The 19,432-nt window shown below is 42.7% G+C and overlaps 4 protein-coding genes, 2 long non-coding RNA genes and 3 pseudogenes across 11 annotated transcripts; 7 read left to right on the top strand and 2 right to left on the bottom strand.

Moving 5' to 3' along the window:
- Window positions 1-15: 15 nt before the first annotated feature.
- On the top strand, window positions 16-4,239 carry LOC100123496 (caseinolytic peptidase B protein homolog). Its single transcript, XM_008204689.4, has 10 exons — window positions 16-149; window positions 1,085-1,531; window positions 1,614-1,666; window positions 1,735-1,924; window positions 1,994-2,247; window positions 2,324-2,414; window positions 2,489-2,829; window positions 2,901-3,113; window positions 3,199-3,496; window positions 3,580-4,239. Exons 2-10 carry the CDS (start codon window positions 1,222-1,224, stop codon window positions 3,723-3,725), a joined length of 1,896 nt encoding a protein of 631 aa, XP_008202911.1. The 5' UTR covers window positions 16-149; window positions 1,085-1,221; the 3' UTR covers window positions 3,726-4,239.
- On the bottom strand, window positions 3,498-12,537 carry LOC116415988. The gene is made up of 5 exons (XR_004226512.1): window positions 12,326-12,537; window positions 11,614-12,125; window positions 11,261-11,475; window positions 3,829-5,157; window positions 3,498-3,721 (listed from the first exon to the last, which is right to left on the bottom strand). It is a non-coding gene; the product is annotated as an uncharacterized LOC116415988 (long non-coding RNA).
- Or140 (odorant receptor 140) lies at window positions 4,808-7,016 on the top strand. 3 transcript variants are annotated; one of them, XR_004344412.1, is made up of 9 exons: window positions 4,808-4,984; window positions 5,050-5,172; window positions 5,241-5,358; window positions 5,736-6,000; window positions 6,077-6,196; window positions 6,276-6,366; window positions 6,442-6,591; window positions 6,665-6,797; window positions 6,878-7,013. XR_004344412.1 is itself a non-coding variant. In XM_008204322.4 (9 exons), the coding sequence occupies exons 1-9, from the start codon at window positions 4,841-4,843 to the stop codon at window positions 6,926-6,928; spliced, it is 1,134 nt and encodes a 377-aa protein (XP_008202544.1). In that variant the 5' UTR covers window positions 4,816-4,840; the 3' UTR covers window positions 6,929-7,016. The 3 variants fall into 3 exon arrangements, 2 of the variants coding, with proteins under 2 accessions (XP_008202544.1, NP_001177543.1); XM_008204322.4 differs by having other exon boundaries at window positions 4,816-4,936; window positions 6,455-6,591; window positions 6,878-7,016; NM_001190614.1 differs by having other exon boundaries at window positions 4,841-4,984; window positions 6,455-6,591; window positions 6,878-6,928.
- On the top strand, window positions 7,507-9,138 carry Or231PSE (odorant receptor 231 pseudogene; annotated as a pseudogene).
- On the bottom strand, window positions 8,318-10,795 carry LOC116415989. Its single transcript, XR_004226514.1, has 3 exons — window positions 10,699-10,795; window positions 8,526-10,610; window positions 8,318-8,424 (listed from the first exon to the last, which is right to left on the bottom strand). It is a non-coding gene; the product is annotated as an uncharacterized LOC116415989 (long non-coding RNA).
- Or232 (odorant receptor 232) lies at window positions 10,017-12,320 on the top strand. 2 transcript variants are annotated; one of them, XM_016990380.3, is made up of 8 exons: window positions 10,017-10,530; window positions 10,618-10,817; window positions 10,892-11,199; window positions 11,277-11,546; window positions 11,625-11,724; window positions 11,798-11,893; window positions 11,953-12,108; window positions 12,173-12,320. In XM_016990380.3, exons 1-8 carry the CDS (start codon window positions 10,473-10,475, stop codon window positions 12,230-12,232), a joined length of 1,248 nt encoding a protein of 415 aa, XP_016845869.1. In that variant the 5' UTR covers window positions 10,017-10,472; the 3' UTR covers window positions 12,233-12,320. The 2 variants fall into 2 exon arrangements, with proteins under 2 accessions (XP_016845869.1, NP_001177590.1); NM_001190661.1 differs by lacking the exon at window positions 10,017-10,530 and having other exon boundaries at window positions 10,574-10,783; window positions 12,173-12,232.
- A 141-nt stretch (window positions 12,538-12,678) lies between the features above and the next one.
- Window positions 12,679-14,878, top strand: Or233 (odorant receptor 233). Of its 3 annotated transcripts, XM_031921670.1 has the most exons (9): window positions 12,709-13,000; window positions 13,118-13,317; window positions 13,376-13,683; window positions 13,752-14,021; window positions 14,067-14,102; window positions 14,167-14,183; window positions 14,248-14,343; window positions 14,421-14,576; window positions 14,653-14,878. In XM_031921670.1, coding segments are annotated over exons 1-9 (1,122 nt in total). In that variant the 5' UTR covers window positions 12,709-12,999; the 3' UTR covers window positions 14,691-14,878. The 3 variants fall into 3 exon arrangements, with proteins under 3 accessions (XP_016845881.1, XP_031777530.1, NP_001177591.1); XM_016990392.3 differs by having other exon boundaries at window positions 12,679-13,000; window positions 14,084-14,183; NM_001190662.1 differs by lacking the exon at window positions 12,709-13,000 and having other exon boundaries at window positions 13,074-13,283; window positions 14,084-14,183; window positions 14,653-14,706.
- On the top strand, window positions 16,033-17,565 carry Or234PSE (odorant receptor 234 pseudogene; annotated as a pseudogene).
- Or235PSE (odorant receptor 235 pseudogene) lies at window positions 17,919-19,394 on the top strand (annotated as a pseudogene).

Raw genomic sequence — 19,432 nt, 5'->3', positions numbered from 1 at the left:
CTTTTCCGGTGTCGGCTCGTCGCGCGCGGGAACGCCGGAACCGCTCGTCTGGAAGCTTCTGGAACGAATACGAAATTGCCTGCTATAATCGAGTTTTGAACCGCTTTGGAAGGAGTCGCCGAGTTTTTTCGATGGTTTCGATAGAAGAGGTAAGCTGATAGTACGAGTCGACGAGTTTATGGAGTAGAGGAAATGCGGTTGCGGTCGGATAAGGGGTTTTGCGATGACTCGCGCTTTTGAGGTTAGGCAAGAGGCGCGCTATTCGAAAATGTGGCGGCGCTATCGATGCGCCGCGTTCCCATTGGTCCACGATAACGCGCGTGGCGGCGCACTGGTTTTTTGAAAGAGGAGAAAGCCCGTGTAATCGTCCAGAAGTTTCCCGAAAATACTATGGACTCGAGATGGAGATTTTGAGAGATTTCGCGAGAGATCTTGATGGTATGGGATTGGGTGGTCCCGGAATGAGGGAGTCTGTGTTCATTGAATTTAGTTTTAGCTGACGCTTGGTTTATAGTTCAACTTTTGGAAAATGTTCTTGACGTTACCGCTATAGAGGAATCAAGGTGAAATGGTAGATGGATATGAATGAAAAATAAAAATTTGTTAAAGCAATGCATAGGTTTTATTTTTTATGCACACATTATAACATCGTTTTAGTTTTGCATTTATGAATGTATCGATTGTCACCAGCTTGAATGAACTTATTACGTATATCATATATATACACACATAGTATACTGCTTATATGGGCGGTGTCTATATTCGTTATTTTGAGATGTATTTAAAACTATAGCAGTGCATGCGTAAAAATATTATTTATAAATTAAATGTTGAAACATAGCCCCCAATTATCAATATCCATCGCGACAGACGTCCACTGAATACTGATCAGTGTCCCGCGAGATATTCTTACAAACCAAGTAATCGGAGTTGCGTCATTGCGATCGAGTACTGTACACGCGTGTAGCGCCTGTACGACCGTATTTACGCTCTCGGGTTCTGTCTGCTCCAAAACTTTCCGTCGCGTCTGAAAAAACGTCAGTTGCATACAAACGACCAAAATCTAAATTTTTCGAGATTACAGGATTCGACTGTCAACAACGACCGTGTGAGGATAAAGAGTCAGTCGTGATTTTAGCAGAGCGAAAACATCGAGTTTGGTCCGATGCAACAACAGCAGCAAAGGAGCGAGAAAATTTTCGATAGATAAGGCTGCGAGAGATGTCACACCTCTGCAGCCTCAGACTCCGCTACCTGGCGAGGAAAGCCAGGAGTTTGGAGTCGATCCTGGAGTGTAAACTGCTGGGGAACAGTGTTAGGGTTAGAACTGTCGGCTCCGCTGAACGAAGAGGTTATGCACTGCAGGCCAGCAGGCTTCGTGTTACTCAGGAAGGTGGAGATGAGTATTATAAGGGAGAAGAGAGTTTTCGGGGTAGTAAAGGAGAGGAAAGAAGTTTGAAGAGTCTGGGTTTGATTCTGAGTGGTCTGGGACTAGCTATTGCTTTAGTCGAGCATCCGAATAATTTGTTGGGTGAGCAGTTTTGTTGAAACAATGTCTCTTATGACGTTTTTAATTATCCTCTGAAATACTAATTTTATTATTTTCTGTAAAGAAAGAAGATTTTTCTTAGCAGCACAGTATGGCAATATCCTTGACTTGAAGAAGGTAGTTACAAGGGTTTATAAAAATTAAATTTTTAATTGTATGAACTTTATCTATAATTACTATTTCAGGCCATTGACAGTGGATTGGACGTAAATACAAGACACTCATTAGGGTGGACAGCATTACAAACAGCTGCAATAAATGGAAGAGTAGAAGCTCTACGTTACCTCATTGAACGTGGAGCTGATATCAATGCAGGTGACAATTTTGTCAATGTTTACAAAACTGCTATGGAAAAGAGAATGCATCCTTCAGATGGTAAAATAATATTTACTTGGAAGTAAAACTTTTTCTTTATAGTACTCTATAACTATGATCTATCTACAGTTTTAAGTGAAAGGGAGGAAGAATTCTCAGATCGTCTTATTGCTCGAGCAACTTTTAAAGGCTTCACTGCTCTTCACTATGCAGTTCTAGCTCGTTCCAAAGACTGTGTCAAGGCTCTTTTAGATGCTGGAGCAAATCCAACCATTGAAAATGAGGCTGGACGCAGGGCTGTTGATTATGCTTACATGGATAAGGAAATTGAAGACATGTTAATAAAGCATGCTTTAAAGTATGATGAAATAATCAAAGAGAAAGTTAGTACTTTTATTTTATATTATCTACCTTGTAGCAATACTTCATTTATAGAATTAACAAACATAATACTTTTAGGAAGCTGAAGAGAGGCGAAGGTTTCCCCTGGAACAGAGATTAAAGCAATTCATTGTAGGTCAAGAGGGCGCGATTTCTATCGTGGCATCAAGTAATCTTTGAACTCATATTGCTATTTCAACTCTACGATTTCCAACTTATTTAATGTGCTCATATATTTTTCAGCCATACGAAGAAAAGAAAATGGCTGGATTGATGAGGAACACCCTTTAGTATTCCTATTTTTGGGATCTTCTGGTATAGGAAAAACCGAGTTGGCAAAACAACTGGCAGCCTACATTCACAGAAACAAACCTGACTCTTTCATAAGGCTCGACATGTCGGAATACCAGGAAAAGCACGAGGTTGCCAAACTCATTGGAGCACCTCCGGGTTACGTTGGTCACGACGACGGTGGCCAGTTGACGAAATTACTGAGAAAATCGCCATCCGCTGTCGTGCTCTTTGACGAAGTAGACAAGGCACATCCAGACGTTCTTACAGTACTGTTGCAGCTGTTTGACGAGGTTCGTTTTATATAGATAAATTTCGTCATGTTAAATTATTGGGCATTTACAAAAAATAATTTATCTTTCAGGGAAGACTGACCGACGGCAAAGGCAAGACGATAGAGTGCAAGGATGCGATTTTTATCATGACCTCGAATCTCGCCAGCGAAGAAATCGCTGAACATGCCATGCAGTTACGCGAAGAAGCCGAAAGACTCCTGACGAAGAGACTCGACGACAAAACTAACGACGACCAGGAGCCGGAGAATATTGAGATCTCTCGAAATTTTAAGGATCAAGTGGTAGATTTTCAATTTTATATTAAAAAAGATGTAGCATAATTGATTTTATGATTCGTTAAAAGTAAAATAAAATATGCTTTTGTAGGTTCGTCCGATTCTAAAATCTCATTTCCGACGTGACGAATTTCTGGGCCGCATCAACGAAATAGTCTATTTTCTGCCGTTCTCGCGAGCCGAACTGATCAAGCTGGTAGTTCGTGAACTGGAAGCGTGGGCTTCTAGAGCCCGAGAGCGTCATAAGATCGAACTCAAGTGGGATCGAGAGGTGCTCTCGGTCCTTGCTGATGGCTACGACGCACACTACGGCGCAAGATCCATAAAACACGAGGTTGAGCGACGCGTTGTCAACCAGCTTGCCACTGCTCATGAACGTGGACAACTTGGTAAGGAATAATATTTTTTCTATTTTATTAACATCATAAATTTTTACAAATAGAAAAGAACGGTGATATGTTCTTGTTTTTAGATCCAGGTTGCTGCGTTTTGCTGAAAGCTAGATGGCACAAAAATGGAGCCAGTATAGGACTCTCCGTGAAGCCAAAAGGTGTTAAGGATTTCGTCGATCTCGTAGACACCGACAAATTCATCAAGAATGGCAACTCACGTTTCTAAAAGAATCGACGCACGCACATAAGAGTCGAAATCTATATAAAATTTATCGAAAAATACTTTAATACAGTATATAGGACAAGCTGTGCTTATCCGAAATACTTACGCGCATGCAGGATAATTTATATTTGTTAGACTATTTGCTTCAAGAGAACGTACGTACGATGAGCAACGAAAGATGCAACTAAAACGGCTTTGTTGAGCATGCCTTAAATTTTTATGACATTGAATAATATATACTCAAAGAGAATCACGTGTCAGTGATAGTCACGTCCACTAAACGTAGGCACAGTATTAAATTCACTATGTGTACGCTAAAATTAACCGATGAAAATAATCGTCTGTGACGCGGGACTCGTGATAAAGCCGCCTTCAGTGATAACTTGCCAAAAAGCACTTGTAAATATACTAAAAACAAATTGATAAGCATGTTAATACAAAATGTTTTGTAGAAAGATGTATACTTTATTGTTTTCAAGACTGTTTACAGCCTAATAAATATGAGTTTAGATTAGAACAGTTTAAACAATGTTAACGTCTGATATTTACAAATCTCCAAGAACTTACAAAAAAAAGTTATAAATATTACTCGAAACGCTAATGTCCACGTCAATGTCTACTACCTACTCCTTTGAAAGTCACGACTCGACAACGGACTCCGACGTGTAAAATCAAACTTGCTCATAAAAAATGCGCATCGCTTTTGTGAACTTTTTCTCCATTATTATAAAATTACAGCGATTTTCAGAATATCTGATGAGTACAGTTAAAGCTATATCCACCCCAGAAGCGGATATGTAAAACACGTTCACAAAATTGCGACACGAGCGTTCCTAGCCCTTTTTGCGTCATGATAAATTTACGCATAAGTACTCTGACGTGTACGCTTTGAATATAAAAATCTCTAGATATATGAAATCCGCTCTTCCTCGAAAGGGCAGCTAGTTACGCATGCAAATGCGCCACCATTACTCGAGCCTTTGTTCGCACAGTGAATGTAAAATCGCTTCATTAGGGGCGGGGTGCTGTAACTGCGGCGTTTATAAATAATGTAACATTGCGACGAGTCGAGCGTCTCCATTGTTCGAAACGATTTGACTTCGCTGTGAACTGCAGAGATGGAGATATACGACAGCAGATATTTTATAATAAACAAGACACTGATGACGAAGATGGGACTGTGGCCTTATCAGCATCCTTTGAAGAAGTTTCTCGTGCGTACTTTCCTGGTGGTATTCATTTTTGTCTCGTCGATGCCTCAAGTAAGATTATCCAAAGGGATGATGTGGTTGGGAAATAACACATTCGTATCTTGATATTTCCGCAGCTGTACGGGCTGAAGAAGAACTTCGGCGTCCACATGGACAAAATCATCGAGCATCTGGCTCTACTGATGTATATTTACGGGATCAAGCTGAAGCTGGTCACGTCGATCCTGTCGGAGAAGAAGGTCCTTTTGAATATTTGTAAAGTCGGTTATTTATTATGATTTTGTTTATTGTGGTTTATATTATGTAGTTGAAAAAGGTATACGAAAACATAATGGAGAACTGGCAACAAATCAAGGACGTGCACGAGAGGGCGATTCTCGTCGAATATTCCGAGAGGGGAAGGACGCTCACTATCGGATACATAAGTACAATGATTTTTTATTATTTATTCAAAGAAATTCAACCGTTCATTCTGACTTTTATTCAAAAAGATCCGCATTGACTTTTCACCCAGAATAAAGAAGGAGATGTATAATAGTTTCTTGGAAACGTGCGTTTATCTTATTTATTTACTTTTGAGATTTCAAAAACCCTTCAGCGATACAATCATACTAGACGCACTAGAGTCAATACATGTATAAATAAAAAGAAACCAAATCGACGTCCTATAGATCTTTTCAATGAAACTGACATGCATATTCCAGTGGAATCGTTTATTTGAAAACCATACCATTTTACAGTACTCAAAAATATGCGGTGAGCTTTGAAAAAAAAGATCACTCATTTAAAAAATACTCGGCAGTGTACATGACATCAGCCCTGTTGTTCTTCATAATTCTCCCGATAACGCCGATGGTGCTGAACGTGATCAAGCCTCTGAACGAGTCTCGTCCCTGGGACTTCATAATGCACGGCGAATTTCCAGTCAACGACATGCACGCGCACTACGGCGAGATCTACCTCTTCGACTCCCTGGCCTGCATTGCCACCGTCCTGGTCTTCTGCACCGTCGACTCCATGTACGCGACTTGCATCGAGCACTGCATTGGACTGTTCGCCATCGTCAAGTGTGTTTTTATTTGTTTTTACGAAAATTGATGTAAGTATGTCCGATCAAATTCGTATCACTACCACTGACCGTAGGTCTCGGCTGGACTTGTCGACCAAGTTCGTCAATCGACAAGGCGCTCTGGGAATCAAGCGAGATGACAAGGTGTACGATCTCATCGTCAAGACGATAAAGCTGCATAAGAAAATCATAAAGTTAGCGATTTTGTTTGAGTCCCTTTTTAAATGTATATTGAGATTGAATACGTGGATCTATTATAATTATATGCTTTAGTTTTACGCACATCCTGGAATCGTCTTACTCCACTTCGTTCCTCATTCTTATGGGTATGAACATGCTCTACTGTAGCCTCGTGTCGGTTCTCGTAAGTGCGATACACATATAAGTATAACTTAACTTTGTTACTATTGTACGAATGAAAGATACAACTATATAACAGCATATAATTTCAGCTGATCATCAAAAGCGACGCGTTAATGGAACGCATAAGATACGGCACAATCCTTTTGGGTCTGCTGATACACCTGTTCTACATCAGTTGGCCAGGACAGAAGATCATAGATCTCAGTACTGGGCTTTTCGAAGACGCGTAAGTCGCAACTCTGTATGCTCTGAAAAGGTTCGTTGTAAATATTCGAAAAATTGCCAATACCTGATTTTAGGTACTCTAACGAGTGGTACGAAACGTCGATAAGGTCCCAGAACCTGTTGAAATTCATGAGACTCAGGTGCCTGACTCCTTGCCAGTTGACAGCTGGTGGTATTTACGTGATGAATTTCGCCAATTTCGCATCGGTGAGACTCGCTGATTTCACGATTTGAAAACAAATTCTACATAACAGTATTTTAATTACTCTCTATTCTGTTTTTCGAAGATCATCAAAACGTCAACGTCGTACATCACAGTTTTCGCATCGTTCACTTAAGACTTTATATATTAAACAAGAATTAAAAATCTCATATAGCATTTATTGTATAAATTGTCATTGTACAGCTCAATAAACGTAATTCAACTGAATCAGCGCTTTACTCGTACGAGAATATTTTTTTACGAAACTATCTTTGTTCTCCATAATTCATCGTCAGACGTGTAAGCTCCTTTCGCGTCGACGGTTAGGAAGAGACTGTACGGGCCACGTATCGACATTGTCCGAGCTTGAATTTTTTTTTTCAACTTCTAGCCTACCTTACAAAAGACCAGAAAACCCCCCGGTATATCAATTATTCACTGCCGGATCTCATATTTATCTACGCGAGCACCGGGAGCCCGCGATGAACAGTGAAAATGGCAAAGCTCGAGCGAATCAATTATTCACCAAGCCTATGCGCTGGTTATGATATTTTCTATCCATTATTTTCACGAATTATAGCCGAGCTTCTCAGTGTTTCTCGATCGAGCGAAGCGATCAGAAGTAAGTTGCCATCTCGCACACGTCAAGAGCGAATTTTTCACTCGATGATGTGAATTAAGTCCGTTTTTTTTTCAAAAAATCAAACAGTGGTCATCAGTGCAGAAAAGAGCGTCAGACCGAGCTTCGACGAGCTGACGTCGCTCTACGTTCGCCTGTTTCGACTCGTCGGGTTGCTGCCGTTCGAGGCTGGAAGTTTCGACTTCCTGGGCACTAGATTGTTGGCCGTCAACTTTCTCCTCTTCGCCGGCCTCGACTGCTCCATGTTCATCTGCTACACGATCAATCATCTAAAACAGGTACGAAGTCAATAGAAGACAAAAAAGAATTTGTTTTTCAGCCAGCAGGACTTTCTATTGAAGGGCGAACGGGACGTAGAGATTTTCTGCGAAATCGTTCCGGTGGTAGGTACTTTCGTCAAGTACGCGATCCTGTTGTCGAACCGGAACGAACTGCGAGAGATTTTTGTCGATGGCCGTGAGATCTGGGAATGCTGTACCGATAGCGAGAGACAAGTTGTCGAGGGCTTTGAGAAGAAGATTCGGATGCTGTTCAAGTGCTTGTTCAGCACAACTATGCTCAACATCATTTTTTACTTCATGAAGATGCTGACGACGAGGCTGCCCCCGCTGGAACCTGGCGGACCCGAGCGCAAGGTTCTTCTTTTCAAGTGAGTTTCTAGAACAGTGATTGATTACATTATAATTCGTAATTTTGATGCGTTAGTATTTTATTATTTTTTTAATTCTGTCGACAGATACTACGTGGACGAAGTGAGCACGTCGCCTGCCTACGAGCTTGTCGTTACGCTTCAAACAGCGGTGTGCTATAATTTTGCGATTGTACTGCTGGTCCAGGATATATTCGTACCACTACTCATCATGATAAGTTGCGGATACCTGCGAGTTGTCCAAAACCGACTACTTAACATTTGCGAGCTGGACAGTAAGGATGACGCATTGGATGAGGGTATCGACGACTGTTGCAAATTCCACCAGAGTACTTTAGAGTAACTATTAAAATAGATCTAGTATAACGTGCAGTGTATGACCCGGTGGATACTATTAAAATTCCATGATTTCCAGTATGTGCTTGAAAATAAAGAAACTCTCACCGACTCTCTACTTGGTTCACATCCTTTGTACCGGATATGTGCTGTCGCTCTTCGGCTTGAAATTCTCGACCAGTAAAAGTGTCAGTCATCAGATCAATTGTCCCAGGAATTTTTTTTTTTCATCAAAATTTCACGTTTCGCTTATTTTTCAGTCGGATCCTGACAGGTTCAAGTCCTTATCGTCGATGATGATACTGGTGGTACAACTTTACATCTGCCAGTGGGCTCCGGATCAATTGATACGAGAAGTAAGCTTGATATCCTAGCTGTTCCTGTAATAAGCAGTTAGTCATGGCCAAATTTTTTTCCACTTACCAGAGCGAAGCCGTCTCGACGGCAGCCTACTTTGCCAATCTGTCGAGAATCGGTAGTCCCGGGAATCGCAAGATTCTGTCGATCGTGATGCAGCGGGCCCATAAGCCCGTGATCTTGACAGCCGCAGGTTTTGTCAGGCTGTCCATCGAAAGCTTTGGATCTGTTAGTTTTTCTTTGTATCTTTTGTAACTGCATCGCTATCTGCATAATTTCAAACTTTATTTTCCAGATGGTCACGAGTGCTGTCTCATTTTTCGCAGCTCTCAGGAGCATAAGTATCAGAGATGAAGAGCAATAGTGGTATAGACCGCGTAAAATTGATGCACGCATGGTAATCTAGTAATAATTCACAAATTGTTTGTACGTTCTTAAAATACCAAACAAGGATCGATTTTATAAACTGAGTTTCATTTGCGCATTTTTACTCGATTATTTGTACAATAAAAAAATGCAAGTCGCTCATCTTCATCTTATGACAGCGATGAATATACACAATTTTTTTTTCTCACGCCTACGCATACGCGGTTTTTTTGAATCTCTATGAAAAGTCCATCATTCTTTCAACTGTCGCGTAAAGTACACTTTCATGAGATTGTCGAAGAGAATTGAATAAAGACAAGCAATTATTATCTGTGACGTGGCCAAACTCGGGGAAATTTGAAAGTCTCCCACGAGGCCCAAAGACCCGCACAACTAATTTTTATACGTTTTCTCCGCGTTTCTCGGAGAAGGTTCCGCCGAATCCTCTCTCCCCCGCTCGGGTTTGCAAGGGGGTAATCAGAAATTACTACACTCGATTTCTCGTTTAACAACACTTTATTCACTCATTCACGAGTGGCAAAGAGCAGCGGAAGCAGACCAGCTTAGGCCCCAGGTGGAAGCTCGTCGCCGAGAAGAAGCCGTGAGACAGCTGCAACAGGCGCGAACATCCAACTCCTGGGGAGTCCAGCGACTTCCGGGGCTCAACATGGCACCGTCGCAATTCGAACGAGTTTGTTGAGTCGCTTGCACTGTCGGTTGCCACATAACGATCCTTACTCCGCGATGTCCACATCGATACTAGCGCGCGAAATGCGCCGAAGCCTATATGACTATGCGCGCAGGTTCCGTAACAGAAAGTAAGTAATAAGCTTATAAATGATGCAGCGGCCAAAACGAGCTAGAGGACTCGTATAGCTCGGGAATATTTGCGTGTAAGTCAGTTGCCCGACAAGTTTCTTGCTTGTTTTTAAAAGCGATCTAAATCCTTCGACTGTTTTACATCCCAAAGATTAAGTAACGCGCTTCGACTATGCACATCGCAGCACAGGTTCCGCGAGAAGAGCTAAAGCTAATAGCTCCATAAATAATGCAGCGCAGCGGAGAGTCTCTCGCGACCGTTAATTCTCTTCAGATATACTCTCGGAAGACTCATCTGCCGAAGCTCTCAACCTTCAGCTGTTTCACGCGAATGCCGAGTTCCGATAAAATTTTCGTCGGTTCTTTCGCAAAAATTCTCTTCTTCGTATCACTCGACCCTTCGACTACTCAATAATTCATACGTTATACCGCCGATCGTACGATCGGAACCTTCGACGGTCTCTATACGTATAGCTGTTTTTTTTAGCGGTACAGCAGTTATAGACGACACGCATGACCCGACAAAGCCAAGGCTCGACTTGGCAAAGTTCTTCTTACTTCAGTCAGAAAAGTGAGTCAGAATCGACTGCTCGTTGTACTTCCTTCGATAGGATATGCGTTTGCACGAAATTAATTCATTCGAACGTGTTCCTGCCAGTGGGACAATCAGAAAATTCGTTGAATTTCGAGAGACTGACGGGAGTCTACGTATTTTTTCACCGCCTCATCGGGGTTTTACCTTTGGAGAACCGCGACTTCAGCTTTCCCTGCTGCAGGATGCTTCTCATTTACTTCGTGTTTATTGGCCTACTCAACAGTGCTCTGTTTCTGCGCTACTGCGTTATACGTATTATGCAGGTACTTGCATCTTGCCGTAGGAAGTGTAGATATATTACGGATAAGCTGTTTAATTTTATGCTTATTTCATGAAGGGCGTAGTGGAAGTGGACAGCATATTCGTCATGGTGATGGCTGTGAGCACGATTATGCGATACTACATATTAGTGTACCACCGCTTCGACTTTCGTGACACGATGGACGCGTGCCGAGTCATCTGGAACGACTGCACACCCAACGAGCACCAGATAGTCCGTTGGTTCGAACGCAAGACTTGGATGCTGTTCAAGCTCCTGGCCGGAAGCGGTATGTTCATCAACGTCTTTTGCTCGATCGGATCGATCGTCGTGAGATTACCACCGGATGAGCCCAATGGTACCGAGCGACGTTTGCTGCCGTACAGGTGAACTGGTCGTTTGACTTTTTCTAGAAAAGCATAAGTATAGCTAATGTGTGCACAGTACCTTGTCATTCGCGAAGGTGGTTTATCGAAGATCGGGAGTATCACTGGCTAGGCTACGAGTTGATTTTCGGACTGCAAGTCTTGATCACCCATCACTTGACCGTGATAGCCGCGACCGTTGATACGGCTGGACCTCTTCTCATGATGATCAGCTGCGGCTTCTTCAAGGCCCTGCAAGAGCGCTTTTTCGCAGCTGCGGCCAGGAACGAAATGATTCTGTGCAAGGATAAGCTTGAATTTAAGCAGACTATCGTTTCCTGCTCGAAGTTTCACCAAAGCGTGCTGGTGTAAGTTTTTTTGTATGCTTTTTGATTAAAATACCGTTATTTTAAATTTAAAAAAAAAACATATTACCTCTGTCACAGTCTCTGCAAGAAAATCGAGGTGATGACACGGATGATTTTCATGGTCCAACTCATTTGTCTCGGCTACAACATATCTCTCATCGGTCTGAAGCTTACAGGAGTAAGACATAGTTCATTCGCTATCAGCTAGTACTATATTAATTTCTTTATTGAAACACTGAAACTCTGCGCAGACCGATCCCGAGCGTTTTCAGTACATTCCCAACCTCGTGCTTTGCCTCTGTCAGTTGTTCATCACCCAGTGGGCCTCCGATTACCTTCTGGAACAGGTAGAAACACATAGAAATACGATCCATATATAAATAAATAAATACCCATTGCATGTCAGAGCGAAGAAGTAGCAACCGCTGCATATTTCGCAACTCTGATGTCTCTCGATGCTCGAATCGGCGGACTCTTGCTGACTATGGTGATAAGAGCTCAGAAGCCGGTACAGATGACGGCTGGCGGCGTGATCAAGCTATCCATCGAGAGATTCGGCAGCGTAAGTGTCAGAAACGTCTAGTCGATGGAAGCATTTGTACAATTAATAATTTCTGGTTTTTCAGCTGATAACCAATGCAATTTCGTTTTTCATGGTACTCCGAAATTTTACTACGCAAGTATAAGTGAGAATTGCTAGATGTTTTTTAAAAATTTTCTATTTTGATTTAAGACACGTATATTAAAATTAATATGTTCAATTTACATTATACATTTACCTTTGTACTGCGATATGATATTTATAATCTTTGCCTCCTGCTCAGTTCTATTATATACAGATTGTCTCATACAGCCAATAAGCCAGTAATCATTTCTTATACCGAGGTGTAAATTAGCACAGTTACAGTGCAGAATACAAAATTGCCAAAATTCGAAGTTAAGACACTTGGACGTATCCGTCACGATACGATCTTCGTTCCTCAAAGTCTACATCGCGACTACAATAAGTAAGACGCTTCGAAGTCTATACGGCTATGCGCACGTTCCAAGACGAAAGCTAAGTAATATCTCCATAAATAATGCAGCGCGCAGAGGATAGCCGCTGAGAGGCTTTCGCTATAATTCGCATTCGTCTTTTTCTTATGTACCCCCGAAAAACTAATCCGTAAGACAGTTGCTCAACAATATCCTTGATTCATTTTAAAAGTCAACGTTTCATCAGCTCGAAACTTTGATAGAATATTTTCTTTAGCCATTATACGAAAAAATTCTACTCGGCCCTTCGACTGCTCAATTATTCATAGGCAATACCGCCGATCGTAGGATCAAAGCCTCCGAGAGTCTTTACGTATAGCTGTTTTTTTTGCGATACATATACACGTTATACTACTACACGCAAAGAGCGACAAAGCCGAGGGCGTCTTCGAAGAATTCTTCTTACTTCAGTAGTAAAAGTGAGTTGGACTCGAGTGTTCCTTATCATACTTTCTTCGGCGCATTATTCAGCTTTGATAATCAATAGCCGAAATGCGTGTGCATGAAATTAATTCATTCGAACGTGCCCTTGCCAGTGACGAAATCAGAAAAGTCGCTGAGTTTCAAGAGTCTGACGGCGGTCTTCGTATTTTTCCATCGACTCATCGGGGTGTTACCTTTGGAAAACCGCGACTTCAACTTTCTCAGCTCCCAGATGCTTCTCATTTACTTCATGTTCATCGGACTCCTCATCAGCGTCATGTTTCTTCGCTACTGCATTACTCGACTCATTCAGGTACTCGTACAATATTAGGACTATATGTAGGAAATAATGGAAAATAATGGAAATAAAGGGCGCAGTGGAGTTGGACAGCGTTTTCGTGACGGTGATGGCTACGAGTACGATTGTGCGATACTACATACTGGTGTACCACCGCTTCGAGTTTCGGGACGCGATCGACGCGTGTCGTGACATCTGGGAGGATTGCACGCCCAGCGAGCACCAGATCGTACGCTGGTTCGAACGCAAATCCTGGATTCTGTTCAAGCTACTGGCCGGAAGTGGTTTGCTCATCAACATCTTTTGCTCGATTGGCTCGATCGTTGTCAGACTGCCACCTGATGAGCCCAATGGTACCGAGCGACGTATGCTGCCGTACAAGTGAGTTTTCGTATGATTTTACCGCATCACATGATCTGTCGCGTGATTTCACGTTCGAATTTGCGAAGGTGGTTCATCGAAGATCGTGAGTATTACTGGATGGGCTACGAGCTGATTTTCGGACTGCAAGTCTTAATACTGCATCATTTGACCGTGTTAACGGCGACCGTCGATACAGCTGGGCCTCTTCTTATGTTGCTCAGCTGCGGCTTCTTGAAGGCCCTGCAAGAGCGCTTTTTTGCGGCTGCCGTTAGTAACGAAAAGTTTTTCATCGAAGATAAACTCAGCTATCAGCCGTTGCTCACATCTTGCTCGAAATTCCATCAAAACGTACTGAAGTAAGTTTATTTAGCCAAACTTTTCAATACACTGCGAAAATAAAGTATCATCTTCATGACAGCTTGTGCCGGAAAATCGAGGTGATTATGAGGATGATATTCATGGTACAACTTATGTGTCTAGGCTACAACATCTCTCTTATAGGTTTGAAGCTTGCAGGGGTAAGTCTTATATTCCATTCTTAATTTGCTTCCATTCCATTTCTTCTTTACTGAAACTCCACAGAACGATCCGGAGCGATTTCAGTACATTCCCAACCTAGTGCTCTGTCTCTGCCAGTTATTCATCACTCAGTGGGCCGCCGATTATCTTCTGGAACAGGTATAGATACATATAAGTAGAGACTCTTGAAATATCATGTTGTACCTGACAGGTGATGTTTTACCCTTGCTCGCCAGAGCGAAGGCGTGGCGACGGCTGCGTATTTCACGACTCTGATGTCTCTGGATCCTCGGATTGGTGGACTCTTGCTGACCGTGATCACAAGAGCCCAAAAACCGGTACAGATTACGGCTGGTGGTGTGATCAACCTATCCGTCGAGAGATTCGGCAACGTAAGTCTCGGAAATGTTAACACATGATATAGTTAGTTGATGGAAGCATGTGCACATATCGTATTTGGTATTTCAGCTGATAACCAATGCCATTTCATTTTTCATGGTGCTTAGAAGTTTCACCGCGTAAGTATAACGTAATGAGCGAAGGGATCGATCGTCCTTGTTGATATTGTTGTGACATCATCGAGTTCACTTAGTGAATTGTTAGATTTGATTTTTTTTTTCATTACACTCGTGTAAGCATTACTTGAGAGCTCCAGTTTTATCAAATAAAGAGTATTACACGTTAGGTCACATAAGCTTTGAAGTGAATGAGTTAAAAACCTTTCTGAATAACTCTATATATTGCATAAAGCATAAATAGCTTCATTTTTCTCGAGCAAAGGGAATATCACGTAAGGCCACGTAAGCGTTATTGTATTATCGTTTATTCTTTCTCTGTTCGTCTATTTTTCGCTTAAGCGCAATGAACCCGCCAGACGACAAAAAAATATGTATACGTAGGGCGTACACCCGCGTACGAGACGATATAAATAAAATTACCTCTGATATTGCAATATCGCATTTTTATTTCTTTGTCTCTCGTGCACACAATTTTCGTTGAATTATTATGACGATTATCGCAACTATAAGCTCCGCACGTACGCGCTTACATTGTCTCTGGAATAATTTTTTTTTTTCGTCGGGGCAGCATAAGAGTTATACTGGTACAACGTGCGTATGCAGGCCTAGGACAAAGGAAAAATAAGAGACATAATATTGCCATAACATTTTTCGCTAGAAATGAAATGCAACGATCAAAAGGCTATAGCTCGTGACCAGAGACAAAGAAACAGAGAAATAAAACGTAGCCCATCACGCGACATCGAAAATAGACGGTCGCGGTGGTCTAGCCGTGCTCTTGTTCATAATTAATGCGTGTCAGCGAACTTTGGGTGCATCACCGAGTATTATGTACTAAAAGCTTACGAGGCCTTGCTACAAGCATTAGCATTATGATAGGATCAATACACTTTCCGGAGATAGTGTTCCAATGATACTTGATGTTCATTCAACCAATGGACTATTCACTCTTAATGCTCTGGATGACGATATGGTCACTCATCAGTTGGAAATAACAACTGTCATGTCTACTATGTTATGTTACCAAGAGCGCGGTCAGGCTCGCAATTCTTCGTTTTAACAATTCATTATGATTATCGGTAATTTAGCGTGGTAGTCGCGGAAGAGTATAAGACTATTAACATAATGAATTCTTATCATAACGTTCTACCGTAACATGCTCATCATCATTTCGCGGGCATATAGGTATGAATATACCAGGCAGTATTGCCGCAGTGTATATGACATGAAACTCGCGGTGTTGCTGAAAGTTAACCTACAGCAAGGTGGATCTTACGATTCAATAGTGAGTTTCAATCGATATTCGAATGTTTGAGTAAATTCGAACATAATGTCAGAGAAGTCAAGGCAAGATGAGTGTGGCAAGTTACACGTATTCTTGCTGAAGTTGATTGGTTTACTATCATTCGACGGTCGAAGTTTAAACTTTCCAGGAACGCTGCTTCTTTCCCTTTACGTGCATTGCAGCCACTTGTTGGTGACGAGCATGTACGTCTGCAATGTAGCGAAGACGGGACTCGGAGATGGCGAATACGATATCGAGACTGTTGCTGAGACAGTTGGACTCTGCGGTGTACACTGCAGGTTTCTCATCATGTTTTTCAACCGTGAGAGGATCGCCAAGCTTTTAAATGAATCCAAGAAGCTGTGGACTGAATTGGATGAGTTCGAAGTTGCTATAATAAGGTTTATCTCATATTGAGTATAAATAGTATAAAATAATAACGATTAAACAACGCTTACTCATTAATTTTTATCAAACTACCACAAAAGCGCAGAAGCTTCGTTGAGAAAAGTCTGAGATTGACGCACTTCTACTTGGGAGCAAACGGGGTGATGTGTGTGTTTTACCTGACCGTCAGCCAATTTTCCGTCCACAATTCCTTGAACAGCACGTTCACTAGGTCGTTGCCATATCCTTTCTACGCCGACGTGCAGTCAACGCTCTGGTATGAGCTGTCTGTAACTGGACAGATGCTCGGCATGATCGGAATCTGTCTGTCCAGTTCGGGAGTCGACACTGCCGCGCCATTCTTTATCATGGTGGCCTGTGGACACCACAGGTCGCTTTGCGATAGACTGCAAAACCTGGCCAGTGCTGTTGACGATGATGATCAGGTTGTTAAGGTTGATGCTGTAAAGAAAATAATCGAGTGCATCGTTTATCACCAGAGGATGATCAAGTGAGCGGTTGAGCCTAGTAATGCGATTTTTTTAGATTTACACCTGTAAACCTAAGGTATCACTTTTTTGTGCGTAGGTTCTGCAAGGAAGTGGAGAAACTGACGAACTCGTTGTTTATGGTGCAACTAATCAGCACTACGTACAACATGTCTCTGATAGGTTTGAAGCTAGTTGGCGTAAGTATGATGCGTTTAAACCTAGAATTTGAGAAGACGGAAATTTCGAATTTCTGATTGTTTCAGGACGATCCGGAAAAATTCAAATACCTCACAGTGCTGTCTCTGTTGATGTGTCAGCTGTTCATGTGTCAATGGGCTCCCGATCTTCTGGTTTCCGAAGTTAGTTTACTCTAACCGCGATAGTTCTTGTACACGCAGACAAACATTGCATGCATACCTATTTTCAGAGCGAATCCCTTGCGAGAAGCGCGTATTTCGTTCCCGGGTCTGGCGATGAAAGCAAAAAATTGGCAAAACTCATCCACATTCTTATGATGCGATCTCAGCGACCACTTCAACTGACGGCAGGTGGTTGGATCAACTTGTCCATGGAATGCTTTGGTTCGGTAGGCACACGCGATAAACACTAATTTAAGAAATTTGCGTACTTATCAAAAATACTGTTTCAGATGATCACGAGCGCCATGTCATTCTTCACGGTTCTCCGAAGTATCCATTAAAATTGTAGCGTAATCGACCTGAATTTAAAAAAATAAAATCTACTCGATAACTGTCCTGCAAAACCTGATGTACCTTCACAAAAACAAAACTGAATTTGTAGCCGCATCGTTGTATCATTTATTACATTCACTTGTAGATCTCCATCGAACCTCACTATACCTTCGCACGCGCAGAACTATACCCATTAGCGGCCTCCGCTGACAACCGAACAATTCACGGCGTGGAATAAAATTCACCTCTCGCCGCAGAAAGAAAAAGCTCGTCAAATATTCATCGAGCACACCTACCCTATCTGCCAACGTAACGTAGCGCACGCAGTGCGAGCTTGGAGCTTATAGATCACGTATACACAATGTCGAGTTCTCGCGCGTCAAAGTCGTTCAACGCGTCGAGTCGAATTCAGCTCAGTCTGTTCAGGCTGATGGGTGTCTTGAGCTTCGAGAAGTCGAGACCATTGACGAGCCGCTTACTCTCGGGCTGGTTTTATTTATGCTACTGCTTTTTCGGTAGCATGTTTTTGAACACCTGTGTACATAACTGTTTACGAGGATATTACAACCTCGAGCAGATCTCCGAGACGGTGATTCTTTTGGGCAGCGTCGGAAGGTTTCTGCTGCTGAGCGGGAGTAGGCGAGAGATGGAGAGGCTGTTGACAAGTGCCGAGGATCTGTGGAGGGTACTGGAACAAGGAGAAAGAACGCTCGTCGCCAGGTTTGTGGACATCAGCAGGAAGGTCGTGTACGCGTACCTAGTTGCGAGCTGCCTGATGTGCTCGTTCTACGTCGGCATCACTCCGATTCTGCAGGGGAATGGTTAGTGCTGGGAGAATCTGTGTTTTCAGTGATCTGGTTGAAAGTATTTCTTGTATTGGCGTAGCAACCTGGAGAGTACTGCCATTCGAGTTCTACGTAGAGGTGCAGTCAACGCCTTGGTACGAACTGGTACTGATTCTCGAGGGCATCGCCATGTTTTCACTGGCTCTCGTGAGCAGTCTGGTAGACATCACAGCCGGACCTTTCCTCATTCTCATGGGTTGTGGACACCTGCGGACGCTTGGACATCGGCTGCGCAATATTGACTCTCGGCTTGACGGTCGTCCGGCCGCGTCTTCGAGGCAGTATCTCGCCGAGCTAACGTCTTGCATCAGGTATCATCAGATGATATTCAGGTGAGCGGGTCGACCGTGAATCGTTTTCATCTCGTCGATGGGCGAGCCCGTCATGGTTTTTCCTGTATAGCTATTGCGATCAGGTGCAGAGAGTCCTGGGCGGTGTCTTCGTGACGCAACTGATCAGTACGACTTACAATATTTCGCTTCTCGGACTCAAAGTCATAGGGGTGAGTGTTGGTACTTTGGCACATAGGACGTATCGTCAAAAACAATTGCCTGATTAAAGAGCAGAGCGACCCGGACAAGTCCAAATACGTCATGCTGATCGGCGTTCTGATGCTGCAGCTGCTCTTCCTCCAGTGGGCACCGGATATGCTCGTCGAAGAGGTGAGGAATGTTGAACTTGATCGAAGGAGTGGAGTCGAGAACTTTTCCTGTTTTTAGAGTAAAAGATTAGCGAGTGATTCGTTCCTGGTGCCACCGATCGGTCGGGAGAATCGGCAGATTGGTCAGCTGATCTGCATCTTCGCCATGAGGTCGCAGCGACCGATTGAAATGAAAGCTGCTGGATATTTGGAACTTTCTATGGAGTCCTTTGGCGCGGTATTTGTACACATCGGATGCGTATTTTTCGAAGTTGCTAATTGACTATTAATTATCTTTCAGATGCTGACCAATATTTTGTCATTCTTCACTGTACTTCACAGTATCAACTGAGCAAAATCCTTAAAGCCGCCTGAAATGAACGGAGAACG

Source organism: Nasonia vitripennis, chromosome 1, assembly GCF_009193385.2.
Source record: "Nasonia vitripennis strain AsymCx chromosome 1, Nvit_psr_1.1, whole genome shotgun sequence".
In the NCBI taxonomy this organism is placed as follows: Eukaryota; Metazoa; Arthropoda; class Insecta; order Hymenoptera; family Pteromalidae; genus Nasonia; species Nasonia vitripennis.
The sequence above is the reverse complement of the archived record's forward strand: the minus strand, read 5'-3'. Positions and strand labels throughout refer to the sequence as shown.